The following is a 14,303-nucleotide window of genomic DNA, read 5'->3' as shown; positions in this document are numbered from 1 at the left end:
AGCATCAATGCTCGGGTTAATATTGTCAATTTTTATTAAAAATGTGCATTGTGTGTTGAAAAGGGCTCAACATACCTTTACTGTTAAAAATCATCCAAGGCCAATGCTGACGTGGATTTGACTGATCTATATCTATAACCATATACATACATTTGAATGGAGTAAACATCAGCCCCTTGCCCACCTTTTTAGCCTTTTACAAAATTATGCTGTGGGTGAGTTTGGGTCAGAGCTGGGGTTGTACTTAAACTTTAAACATTTATACAGTTTTGCTTAGATTTGTTTCTTTTAGTTCATATTCTATACATATAATTGACTAAATAGCAGAGTATGCTAATTTTGGAAGCATAAATCTTCAGTCTTAAGGATATTTGTTGTCATTCATATCATACTTAAATTAAATGCATTTGGTGTGGCAGTCACATTAAACTGTTTGATTAAGAAAAATAACTAAACTAAATTAAATAATAAATATTATATAAATGGTTTCTTATTAAAATAAAAATACACCTTTTTTCTTTCATATAGAGGAGCCCTAATGACACAAGATATTATCACATTTTTGGTTGTTTCAGTTGTTGAATGTTGATATATTGGGTCCTGTGTATGATGACTACAGTATGGTATTTGCCAGCTTCACATTAGTCAGCAGGGGGTGGTAAAGATCTGTCACAGCGGTGTATGGATACAGCTCAAGTTATTTTGAGGGCTTTCGGTGTGATTCTGTTTTAAGACATAATGTGTGCTGTACACATGTCATTTTGAGATGGGTTGTGCAGCATAATGTAAACTTTTGTATTGATGTATTGAAGAATGCGGAGGGAATCTGAGAGTTTAATTACCAATAAATAACTACTATGCGTTGAAGTACAAATATCCAAACCTCACCAAAACCATAGTTGAAATCATTTCAATTACATCATTCCAATCATTTCAACTACACTTGCCGATTAATTTCATATAGGCCTATGACTAGATAACATCAATGTTTCAAGGAACCTCTTTTTTGTCAGTTGTGGGCAGCAGTTGTTACAGGCTTATGCTGAGGTTTTGAACAGAGGATTTGTGCTTTATTTGTCTGTGAAATTCTGTTGTGCAAACAAAAGAGAGAGCCGAGGAATTTGGAATCTCCTACCATATGATAGACTCTGGCAAATACAGGAAACCGTTAACATGGCTGCACTGCTCTTTGATTGCACTGTCCTATTGAAAGCATGTTTTCTTTTGGGGATAATGCCGATTAGTGTGAGAATCCCCTTGGGAAGAGAAGCTCCCTTTCAACGAGTGACTCATTTCCGCAGCCTGTTATGTTTCAGTCAGAGAGCAGGCCACTCCTTTGCACAGATACTACTGCTCCGGCGTTCTGCTTATAGCAAAGCAGAGAGAGTGGGGACCCTGCCAAGCAGAATTGATCAGTTTGGGGCGTTCCCTTTGTCCAAACTGCTGGGGCAGCTGGGACAGTGCCCCTCAGTAAGGAGCCAGTAATCCCCTTACTTCAGATTATGCAGGAAACAGTTGCCTCACTATTGCTGTGTTCCAGGGAATGTGCTATTGGAGAGTCAACAGTACAGCTTGGCCGGCTACTGACAGGAAATTAGTCTGTTATGTTAATCAGCTAGTGATGGATTACCACATCTCCTGCAGGCCGAACCACAGATTAATGTGCAATCAGCACTGACCAGGTCCTGCCATTACACCTTCAGAAACCAACAATTAGGGTTCTAAAGGTGTCACCATGCAACTGTGTTTTCATTTTTCCACAGGCGTATGGCCGGACATTCCATGCAGCGGCAAACAATGAGTCGTCTAAAGTTCATGAACAATAAAGTGTGAAATGACCTCTCCCACTGGCCCTAAAACAACGTGACCGATCTAGAGCTGCTTACAGGATAATAGGCCTAGAGAAAGTCTATGTTCTTGTGGTTAAGTGTGTGTAAGATGAAAATCTACTTAAACTGAGAGTTTATTTTATTGTTGTTAATGTGTTTGTTGTTTTAATGTACATACCACCACTCCCACTCTGATAGAACATATCTGAAACAATTATTTCAACAGTAACAGTGTAAGGCGCTTGATAAGGAATACTTTTGGCTGTGCGTTATAGTTAACACAACAGGAATTTACCACTTTTTGAGGCGTTTCTAAAGGCAATCAGTTTAGGTATCATCTTCAAATTAATTTTGATGGTTTATGTTAGGGACAGATAAAGCACCTGTCATTCGGCACAAGCCCCCCACACTATGCAGTATGTTGTTCTGTGGTCCGGATCAGGCACCTGCAAAAATGTTTAAAAAATCTTTCACTGCACAACATCACCAGCTGTACAGACCGAAAACACCAGTGCTGCTTTAAAGCAGCAGTAATGATTTTTCGTCTAAAACTAGCGGCTTAACTATTTAAAAGGTGAAGAAAAAACATTCACCAACAACAACCCAGTTGTTACTGAAAGCTTGCTTGTATGCTAACTGGTGTCTTTTGGCAATATAGTGCTTTGAAGGTTTTTTTTTTTTTACATTTCCGCAGGAAGGTCAGTCCCAGATCCCAGACCTACGTATATGTAGTGGCTGGAAATAAGAAATAGTTTATTAATTATTATATCATTTATAACATTTCACCAGCTCTTTTGACAATAACTCCCTCCCTCCCTGACTCTTTTAAGGTACAGTGTAAACGGCATCTCTTCTTAGTCAATCCCAGTTCACCATTGAGTGATGGTGTGTTGCCAGCTTGGCACACCTACCAAATCAGGAACATGGGGAGCATGATTTGAGTTCCATGCTTTATCACTGTCTCTCCGTTCTTTATTTTCAAGGTAAAGTAAATCCTTCTTGTGGGATTTACTTTGGCTGAATGTGTTCTGGGATGTAATCCTTACCTTTTGGGTGTTACTGCTCTGTGTGGAGAAGGCTGCAGTGTGGTCAGTAGAGTATGTTTAAATATATTTGTATATAGTCTAGTCAACTTTGTTTGTTGCCTGGCATTGATGTGTAGTCTAACTTGGTCATGACCGTGTAGTGCAGCTGATGTGTAGCCTGCATATTATGAGCTGGTTATGTATTTAGTAACTTAAGCTGGGCAAAATAGGGAAATGAGTAATATATTTGTGCGTTTAGTTTGAATGTGAGTAGTGGCTGTGTGTTATACTTGTGTCTTAACATAATATACTTTTTGTAATAGGTGTAGAGAGCTCTGTTTTTGTGAAGTCTACATTTGTGATCTGCCATTGTGTGTATTGGCTATGAGCTATTATTTTGATCAACTGCAGTGGCTGTGATGTATATTTCCCCAGAATTATATACTTTTAGTCATTTCTATTTTTATTTGTTTTGAAATCTTTAATAAAGAACTCCATCGTCACCGTGTCTTAACTCTGTCTCTCATTCTTAATCTTCAAGTGTAAAGAGCGTGGTTTGTGCCGGCCCAGGTCATTTGAAAGCAGAAGCCAGCATCGAGGGAAGCTGATCCACAGCAGGTACTCTGAAAATCCATATGGAAATCCATAAGAAGCTGTATCAGCTAGCTATTTCTCTGGACAATGCAACGTGATCTCCAAAACCTGTTGGGACAATGAAGGCAATGCTGAACTCTCTACACTCTCTGAGTCTGGGCTATTTTGCTACATCTCAGATGACATAAAAAGCGAACAACTACAGAATCTGGAGGATGCAGGCATGTCCTTCCTGCTTCATCTCCTGCACACTGCGAATGTACTGACTGCTGTTAGGAATCCAGCTGAATCCCAGGCCAGTTTGATCCAACCAGAAACTTTGGCTGAACATTCAAGACTATCATCTCCCATGAATAATCTGGTCATCTCTCTCCTCACACCACACATTCAGGCACTACCAACACATGACTTTGAAAACTCATGCAGATCAAGTTGTCAAAAACAATGATGTGGCAGCATTTTTTTCCCTGTAGAGAATTTCAAATTCAAGGTGGTCAAATTTCCGAATATGAGCAAAACAGGCTATGAAAAAATATGTCTTTGCTGTTTATCTTCTTGGTCTTTCACTCAAAATATTCACAAAAATCTAACCTTTTCATTGAAGTAAAATTATTGAAAGAAAAAAAAAATGTTGACATTAAATAAATATTTTTCTCCAAAACATGTGTGCCACAATTATTTGCACCCCTAGAAAATCTTCTAATTAAAATCTAACTGAATATATATTTCCAATCATGTTTTACATATTTAAGATCACCTGTTTGATTAGGAACTCTTAAGTGGTCAACCATGACTTCCTGTTTCACTGGGGTATAAATATGAGTGTCACACAGGCCAAATTCCCTTAGTCACTCATCACTATGGGAAAGACCCAAGGACACAGTGACAATGTGCGACGAAAAGTTGTTGAGCTGCACAAATCAGGAAATGGATATAAGAAAACCTCTAAACAGTTGAAAAAACCCATTTCCACTATCATGGCAATAATTAAGAAGTTTAAAGCGACAGGAGATGTAAGGAATCAGCCTGGAAGAGGACCTGTCTGTAAATTGACCCCACGCACCGTGAGGAGGATGGTTCGACTGGCAAAAGAATCTCCAAGGATCACAGCTGGAGAATTGCAGAGGTTAGTTGAGTCTTGGGGTCAGAAAGTCTCCAAAACTACCATCAGACGTCACCTAGATCACCACAAGTTGTTTTTGAGGGTTGCCAGAAAAAAGCCTCTGTTGTCAATCAACAACAAACTAAAGCGCCTACAGTTTGCCAAATGTAAGTCAGACTTTCAATGGGACCGAGTTATATGGTCAGATGAGACCAAATAAAGCTTTTTGGCAACAAACATCAAAGGTGGGTTTGGCGTAGACAGAAAGATAGCCATACAGAAAAGCACCTCATACCCACTGTAAAGTATGGTGGCGGATCTTTGATGTTATGGGGCTGTTTTTCTTCCAAAGGCCCTGGACATCTTGTTAGGATACATGGTATCTTGAACTCCATCAAATACCAGCAGATATTAAATGAAAACCTAACAGCCCCCTCCAGTAAGCTTAAAATGGGCCGTGGTTGGACCTTCCAGCAGGACAATGATCTGAAGCACACCTCAAAATCAACACAAAAATGGTTCACCGACCGCAGAATAAACCGCAGAATAAACCGCAGAATAAAGTCCCCCGACCTAAACCCCATATAAAATCTGTGGGATGAGCTGAAGCCGAGTCTACAAACGTTGACCTCAGAATCTGAAGGATCTGGAGAGATACTGTATGTAGGAATGGTCTCAGATCCCGTACCATGTGTTCACCAACCTCATCACGCATTATAGGAGAAGACTCAGAGCTGTTATCTTGGCAAAGGGAGGCTGCACAAAACATTAAATTAAGGGTGGGGGAAAATATTTATTTAATGTCAACAGTTTTTTTCTCTTTCAATAATTTTACTTCAATGAGAAGGTAAGATTTTTGAGAATATTTTGAGTGAAAGACCAAGAGGATAAACAGCAAAGACATATTTTTTCATAGCCTGTTTTGCTCATATTCACTAAGGGTGCCAATAATTGTGGAGGGCACTGTACGTAGGTCTATCTCTGTAGGGATCCTTTCCATGTTGTCAGTCACTTATAATTACATTCTGAGCCTGTCAGTGGCAGAAAAAATGCAGTTTACTTGACACGGATGTATGCCCCATGGAATTACATTGTATAGCCATTTTGTGGTTGGCGGTTATAGTGCCATAACTCAATACTGGATCGATTTTGATCATTAATTGTCCTAATTAAAGTTTGGGCCCAGAAAGATCTCGAAATGGTTGAAAAAGATTCCCTTTAATATTGCATTGGCTTTCTTAAGTCTTGTCATTTAGCATTTAGTGTCATGAAAATGTTTCAACAGACCCATTTCATTTTTCTATGAAAGTGCCAGGGCCCCCATCTGGTTACTGACAAGTTTCAAGAGGTCCTCCTGCTTAAATGATAAATGTTAGTCATCAATCAACTTATGAGTAACAGTGAACATTTCAGCAGAAATTCTTGAAACTTGTGGTTTAGTGACCAATAGTAGTGACCAGTAAGTAGCCAGTCCCTGGACCTCCCCCTATGGCACTCTCCAGCAGTCAGTGCAAGGTGCCGGAATCAATAACCAGTTAGAAACCAGTCCCTGGAGCTCCCCTAGTGGGACTAGCCAGTATTAGCACAAGGGGCCCTAATTTGTAATGAGTAATGAGTATAGTCATGGAGTGAATGTGAGTAGTGGCTATGTGTTGTACTTGTGTCTTAACATAATATACTTTTTGAAATGGGTGGAGAGAGCTCTGTTTTTGCAAAGTTGCCTTTTGTCATTGTATACATTTGTGAACTGCCATTGTGTGTTATTTTTATATTTATTGAAAACATTAATAAAGAACTCTCACTGTTTCCCTGCTTTAACACTGTCTCTCCATACTTTATCTTCAAGTGTAAAGACTGTGGTTTGTGCCAACCCAAGTTCCCCTAGGCTTGACACTGTATACATATAGTCTGGGTGGCTAGTGGGAATGTGTTTACCTGTCCTTGTGTGTGTTTATCTATAATAACAATATTCCATCAAAATGAATCTGAAGATGATACCAAAACTATGTGCCTATAAAACATACCTGAAAGTAGCAAACTGTTGCTGTAAGTCTCTAAGTCTTTAATCCATATGTCCAGAGCTGGACTTTTAGGATTTTTGCAGGGTTTTGATCTGTTGGTATATCTAGGAATTGTCAACAAGAAACATGGGCTCCAGTTTGAGGTATCCTTTGATCAATAATTAAAGTATTTTATTATAGATTAGTGTCCTTACTCTTGCTGCCTTCGGTTTCTGTTATACCGCTGTCAGCTTTGAAGTGTCTCTTTCATTACAGGAAGTCATGAGGGAAAGCAGCATAAGAAAAATATCCATCATTTTTTTGACTCATCATCTCCTGTGCGGCATGGAGAGGAAATCTGAGGGCCAGAGGGGGGGGGTTTTCCCGCCTCATAACCACACAGCGAGACTGACAGACAGGGGTTTCTGTGGCACTCGTTGAAGCCCATTGCTCCTATCAGGTGAAGCCATCTGGGGTGAACCCAGCCTATCAGGATGAAGCAGGATAGTGGGGCCAGGATACCAGGAAGTCTCAGGCCACCCCCTGCCAAAACCCGTCTATTCTCGCATCCTGTACAGCTTCGAAGACCATTCTTTCCAGCACAGGAAACAGCTTTACAGTCTCTTCTTTCACTATCATGAGGCTCTATAGAGTTATTAAACCTTGTGTCCAAATACAAACTAAATGTATGGCAACAGTATTAAACTGTTGTGCATGCTTTCTTGTACTATCTGGCTTGCAATCCACACATAGTCCTCATACGGATACATGTACCACCAAGATATGTGTATAAGGCAGGCATGCCTCTTATAGGAACAAAAGAATAAACTGTAAGGCACGTTTCATGACTTGATATCATAAAATGTGAATGGGTTCTGTAGATTATACACAAGGAATTTAAAGTGGAAAACTCCAGGATCTGTTTGGTCTTCATTGGACTCTGGCTGCACATCTCAGTTGGCCACTCATGTTGCTATAACTACCACAACCATCCCTCGAGCTGCATTTTGAAGCCTGGCTCTTTATCTGCAAGCCCAGTTCAACAGCAAGTTCAGCCCATCCCACCAACAGGCATCCCTGAAGGTCTGGCACGAGATAAGAGGAGTTCCCCCCCCCCAACAGCACAAACTGAAGATGAGTGTACAGTGATAGATTAGACTGGGGGGGAAAAACAGACCGAAAAAACACTCTCACTCTTAGTGTCCCTAAGGGCAGAGTTTATATATAAGTATTATGGTGATACCGCCAACCTAATCGACAATATTATTAGAAAGCATTAAGCACATTTAAGTGATTGACAATTTGGTATATACTTCACAATTACTAAGTCACATAGATTGTGTACAGGATAAAGGCACAATAGGTCTAAACCATCTGTCACTGTTAATTTAAAAACATTTAGTGGAAATAAGGTGCTGATGTAAATATATTGTTATTCATTTTGGGTTCAATGTGTTTTGTGTTGCTGATGTGTGAGCAGGGGGCTGAGAAACAAAAATATTATCAGGAAAATAAAAGTATAAACACAAGAACTCCAAAACAGGAAACACAGGAGGAAGCTACTGCTGCTGTATTGACATGACAAAACACAGCCCACACCATGTATGTGCAATGTGCAAAAAAGTGACTTTTCCCATTTTAATTAATAATCATAATGTACAGCAATGTTTTTCATTTTTTAATCTTCAGTAGCCTACTTTTAGCTGTAAAAGTGAGAACGTCATAACACTACAATTACCTGACATTTAGCTATAGCCAACATTTCCTTCCCTGTGCTTTTAGATCTCAGACACTTCGACAATCAGACGGGACTAAAAATGGATTATGTTAAAAAAAAAAAATAGTATGCATAGATATAAACAGATTTAGCCATTTTTAAGTATGGGCCTCCTGACAGACACGCAAATTAGACTGATATAGTCAAAAGCGGAACATTATGAACTCGTGATCTGTTACCAGTCACGACTCCCTACTGATTTGCACAGATCATTGCCAGTCTGTAGCTTGGCTATCTGCCTCTTTAAGAGCAATTTCCTCCCATTGTCAAATAGTCGTGAGCAGGAAGAGGCAAATGAAACGAGAAACCGAGGGGGCAGGGCCATTTAAAAATACCTGCTGTAGAATAACGGGGACAGTCTCTCCTCCCTCAGAGGGACGCTACGCGAGGAATATCAAGGACACAAAAACGCGCGGATCTATTAGCCTTCACTACCTTCGCAAGTGGACACGGACTCCTGGTCAAAACACACAATTGACCTCTGAGGGATATTTGGAATGTGGTAGGCTATCAATTGTCACACGGAGCTAGACAGTCATTACGTTAACAGTGTTTACAACGGATTGCAAAGGGGAAATGTTATCTTCACTGAACAATAATGAATTGTGAACATCTATGAACACAAGTCTTTAAAGACACCCGCTGTCTGCTGAGTATAGCTGGACAGGTGCTTTAATTAATCTATTTGCCTTCAAAACGCATCTTACACTGAAGGATGCGTTCTGCAATGCCGCAATTTTAAATAGTGAAATTAAATGTAAGGGAGAAAGAGAGGGTGTTCTCTCAATGTGCAGCAGAATTTAGAGAGCAGCTGGATGCTCTGGAGGAAACATTTTGGAATGTCATCTACAATTGAAAGGAAGACATTGGAGGCAAACGAGTGAGTACCAGAAACATTTAGTAACGCTAGTCTTATTTTTCTGATGGTTGTAAGGTTACAGTGTACGACAAAACTGCAGTTGACAAAGGCTATGGAATTTTTATTTGCACTGTCTAGGAGGTTGTCTCTCAACGAAGTCAGAGAATTTGAAAATGTACAGCCACTAGCAGCCTACAATGTTTCACATATTGTGTGTGAACCTCAGCTTCCAATTTTCCACAGCACATTCTGTGGCTGTTACTTCAGTACAGAATATTGGACCACCTGCTATAAAATAATAATAAATATAAAATAAACTTGGCTGAAATGACATGCGGCAACACAACTAGAAGAAAAGCCTCTGACAAATGAATACTGTATGTTTAAAACATAAAGAGAGTAACAAGAACAGCAATATACACGGAACTCTTTCATGTATGTAGTTGTGTTGGTGCTTGATCAAACTGTTTAATCTATTTGTCATATCTCTTTGTCTATCTCAACAGTATTTTTCACTTTGACACTTTAAAAAAAAAAATCATATCCCACAGTAGCCTGAAATATTTAAATTAGTCTGACGCAGCAGAAGACTGAACTTCCGTAAAATGAAATGAACTGTGCTCATGTTTCATGCAGTAAGAAGCTTGAGAGAACTCTTGAGCACTTTGATGCAAATATAGGGGGGGAAACATGATTAGCTTGAATTTAACACTCTAACTCAGGTATAGCAGGGACTCAGTAATTCTGTTGTGGTTTCCTCGTTCACACTGTGGCTTCATTTTCTAAGGGAGCCCGTGGATGAGGTCCTCCAGATGCCACCATCACTGCTGAATTGCGGTGGCTGCCAGCAGAGCATTGGCGACCGTTTCTTCCTGAAGGCGATAGAACAGTACTGGCACGAGGACTGCCTGAGCTGTGACCTGTGTGGATGCCGCCTGGGCGAAGTTGGCCGGAGGCTTTACTACAAACTCGGACGCAAGCTGTGCCGTCGAGACTACCTGAGGTAGTTACATCTTATGTCTCTTTATTTGAAGTCTTCTCACGGCTGCATTCTTCTGAAATGCTTTGTGTTCTGTACACGTGTGATATATTTCAAAAGAAGCAAGAGCTTTTGGTTAACACTTGATTTTTATGGCCCACTAAATGTAGTGGCAGTTCAGTATCAATACATTTAACGCATGCTTGCCAACTAAGCCTAAGACTTTACTTCCTGTCAACAAATAGTTGACAAAGGTTGACCATAGCTTGACCATATACTCCTAATCCTAGTTGTAAGCCTCTATGCATTTCCCCTTGTTGACCAATGGGTTGTTGATTGTTTAATAATAATGATAATGACCTGAACAAATATACACTGTTAGTATGAAAGCTATCTTGTAGTTCAAAACACTTGTTAGGACTAGTTGTAGATTGGACAGTGCTTCATTTTGGGAAGATGGCAACATAGGTCATGTCCGACTAGGAATTCCAAGGCAGAGCCATGAGGAATCTGGTGATGATATGACTTTATTGTTTATGATAATATAATATATTGAGTAAAAAAAACATAGATCATCACATTGTGTTCACATAAAAAGGTAAGGATTGATGTTAGGGATGGGGTATTACACATGTGCTGTGACAGACGGGTGATTAGTCTGTTTCACTGAACTTAGTTACGATGTAAGAGTCTATGTTACTCAATATTCTTAAATATTCCTAACATTATCACACTTGAAGCAGTTCACTAAAACCAGAACAAGTTATACTCTATTGTCTGGACTCTTTTTTCATTTCCCCTCTTGAAATCCATGGAAAACACAAACAAATCAACTTAATCAAACCCAGAATAGTCATTTGTAAAATATTTCTTACAATTTGGGAATCACACTTTATGTGGATGATCCCCTACAGAACATGTACAGATGCTCAGATCTCTATCTGTTGAAACTCTGTTAACTACAATTTATGGTTAGGGTTAGGGATTGGATTTGATGAAGGTGATGCTCAGTGAATAATTAGAAAGACTGAACTTGAATTTCAACAAACCATCTATAAAGTCGCTGTTGGCGGAACTATCCAAATAAAGTCTTGCCCAATTTTGCTTGGAGCGTTCACTCATGCCCCCACTCTATCCTATTGTTGCAGGCTCTTTGGTCAGGATGGGCTCTGTGCCTCGTGCGATAAGCGGATCCGCGCTTTCGAGATGACCATGCGAGTGCGGGACAAGGTCTACCACCTGGAGTGCTTCAAGTGTGCGGCCTGCCAGAAGCACTTCTGCGTCGGAGACCGTTACCTGCTCATCAACTCGGACATTGTTTGCGAGCAGGACATTTTTGAGTGGACAAAACTCAACAGCAACATGTAGGGAGTGTTTCTGGATCCCGTCACCTCTTCATCTAGCCCTTTGCCACTTCAGATGAATAACTATGTGTCAGTATTGAAGGGGCGAGTGTGTGCCACCTTTAAAACACCTACAGCACTGCAGCAGCAAGCTTGGGCAGCTTCAGATACGGACCGTCACCAGGTTGACGAGTATGTTTCACCAGCACTCAAACCACGATGAACAAGACTCAAAGATTTCATGAATGTCTTGATGGATACAAAAAGGACAATGCTTTGATAATGGCAGTAAAAGCTGTAGTGCAAACTATTTGTCTTTTGTTGAGCGATGTAAATATTGTAGTGATTATTATTTACTGAATGAGTATCCATATGACTTGTCTATAATATTATTTGAAACAGCTTTATAAAAATGATCAAATTATTAAATTTACAGTTTTGCTTTGTATTATGTTATTTCTTCGTCGTAATACCATATGGTGAAAATATCATTTCTGAACATGGGAATGGACCATATTCATCATATTCATTCATCAGTCCACACAATTGCATTGCAATTGCAAACTTACTGATGACAGCTTGACATCATGACAGCTTATGGAAAGAACATTCCTTTCGTTTAACAGAAGAATGACGTGTTGTGGTAGTGCCTTCTGCTATTCTTTCATCCACCAGAAGAGGTCATCAGAGGATCTTATTTGGCATCTGTATTTTCTCAAGACCTTGTGTTGCCAAAAGTTACTCTGGAAATTCATTATGAAACAGACTGTAGGTCCACCTAAAGAATAACAGTTAAACTATCACTATGTTTAATAGAATAGATAAAAATTAAAGGGGGAAAATATCTTTTTCCTCTTCCCAGTCCTTGACGTCTATATTTCCCCAATTATCTTACATTTTAGTAGAGTTCACACCACTGGTTTATCCTTACGCATCATGGCATCATGAACAGCACTTATGATCACTGGCCACAATCAGAACAGCTGGTCATTTAGCAGGAACATGGAGGGAAACCATTCTGTAATATCACTTTGAATTCACAAATTAAACTCAGTGTCTGACACATTCAACCCGGTCCCAGTCAGTCAAATGTTTCCTGTGAGTGAGATATTTAAGGACCCCCCACCTCAGAAATAGAGAAATGAAACTCTAGAGCTAGATGAACTTCCTGTCATTCCAACACATCCTGCTCCTCACTCTGTTACTCTGTTCTGCCCTTTGACCTTTCAGCTCCACCTGATCACAGAGCCATGCCGTTATCCGTCCACTGTTACTAATGAATCCCATCCAAGCAGTTTTATTTTCTTACTGGAAGGGTAGTGATTGCCCGGTAAATTATGTCCATGTCATGTTCGTGTATATGAGGTTCTGTGAGAAGTCCTGAATGTGTCACATAAGGAGTGGAAGAACCAACAGATGCCATCAAGCAACTGAAGATGTGGGATTCACAAGTGATTCCGGAGACGGAGGTATGAAGTACAAAGGGGATTTCTCTGTTTAGCCAGAGCAGCAGCTCCAAGATGTTTTTGTGTGGTTTAACGGGCGTTCACAGGACGTAAGGAGGAAGCAGTGACTGACTGGCATATAACGTAGAGGGAAGAGCGGTCTGTTTCAGTCAGTGTTGATCTGAGCCCTGCCGATAGATGTCTGATGTCTCAGAGAAAACAGGGATCGCAGCACGCAAAAAATCAAAGTAATGGCTCTGTCAGGAAATCATCACCTATTTGGCCCATAACAGTAATATTCATCTTACTGTTGTGTGCCTGGTTCCCCGTTTCAATGTGTGCCTTTCCCTTGTTCTGTTTAACATCCTCTTAACTACTTCCCGAACATGCCAAGTCATCTTTTTGCAGTCTGTTTTTACATGTGCTGAGTGAAATATTTGACTTGACCATGTCCTTTGGGTCTATAAATGTGGATTGCAGAGGTGTAAAGTAACTAATTACTTTTACTCACGTTACTGTAATTGAGTAGTTTTTTTGTGTACTTTGTAATTTTTAAGTAGTTTTTTAAATCGGTAATTTTACTTTTACTTAAGTAGATTTTGACTGAAGTATTGTACTTCGCTACATTGGAAATTACATCCGTTACTGAGTAAAAAAAAAACATAGTTCAAGGCAGGAATCGCGCACCACAATGCTCACTGCAGTGGTGGATGCTGCATAGAGTGGATGATGGAGTCGATGCAAGGCGCCAGTACGGTGCCGAGTCACGAGAGATAGATATGGAGGAAGATGATAGTGCGGACTACCAACAAGCTGCGGACCACCAACAAGCTGAAGCACCGAACTTTCCGCCAGTTGAAATTAAAGAAGATGAAGAAAACCCGTGGCACATCTCAGCAAGCAGTTTGCCTTCCAACGTAAAAGAGGCAACAGCTATATGCTGTGTAAACTGTGCCTAATCCGTCAGTCAGAACTTTCTGCTTATACAAATTCATCTTCAAATCTGCGCAAGCATGTGTTGGTAAGTACAGTATTTGTCCCTTTCCATTAGTAGTTCAGACAGCGTTTTTGTCATTTAGTTAGCTTTGCTCCATTAAGCAAAATATGCGTTTCATGGCACTAGTAGGTAGTAGCCTAATTTTGGCTAGCACTTGCAACCGACCTGAGTATGCTAACGTCGGCAGCGGTCATCCAATAGACTAATAATACCATTCCTGTCTTCCATTCGTTTCAGGTCATAGAATTATTATGTTCAGTCTCTCATATTGTGTTAAAAACTGCAGATCAGTCATCAGCAATACACCACATAAACTGATATTAGGCTAATCATTTGGCTGCCTCCCATGCCTT

The 14,303-nt window shown here is 40.0% G+C and overlaps 1 protein-coding gene across 1 annotated transcript; it reads left to right on the top strand.

Moving 5' to 3' along the window:
• Positions 1-8,201: 8,201 nt before the first annotated feature.
• lmo2 (LIM domain only 2 (rhombotin-like 1)) lies at positions 8,202-11,954 on the top strand. Its single transcript, XM_012839130.3, has 3 exons — positions 8,202-9,207; positions 9,974-10,189; positions 11,314-11,954. Exons 1-3 carry the CDS (start codon positions 9,143-9,145, stop codon positions 11,531-11,533), a joined length of 501 nt encoding a protein of 166 aa, XP_012694584.1. The 5' UTR covers positions 8,202-9,142; the 3' UTR covers positions 11,534-11,954.
• Positions 11,955-14,303: the final 2,349 nt, after the last annotated feature.

The sequence above is a fragment of the Clupea harengus genome, chromosome 3, assembly GCF_900700415.2.
Source record: "Clupea harengus chromosome 3, Ch_v2.0.2, whole genome shotgun sequence".
Lineage (NCBI taxonomy): Eukaryota > Metazoa > Chordata > Actinopteri > Clupeiformes > Clupeidae > Clupea > Clupea harengus.
Note: the sequence above shows the minus strand (reverse complement) of the source record. Positions and strands in the feature narration are given on the sequence as shown.

Bases quoted from the DNA above. Each gene is read 5' to 3' on its own strand.
- lmo2 (XM_012839130.3), top strand. From the start codon at position 9,143: ATGCTCTGGAGGAAACATTTTGGAATGTCATCTACAATTGAAAGGAAG. The intron at 9,208-9,973 runs GTGAGTACCAGA...TCATTTTCTAAG, and splicing joins AAGACATTGGAGGCAAACGA to GGAGCCCGTGGATGAGGTCC. The intron at 10,190-11,313 runs GTAGTTACATCT...CTATTGTTGCAG, and splicing joins TGCCGTCGAGACTACCTGAG to GCTCTTTGGTCAGGATGGGC.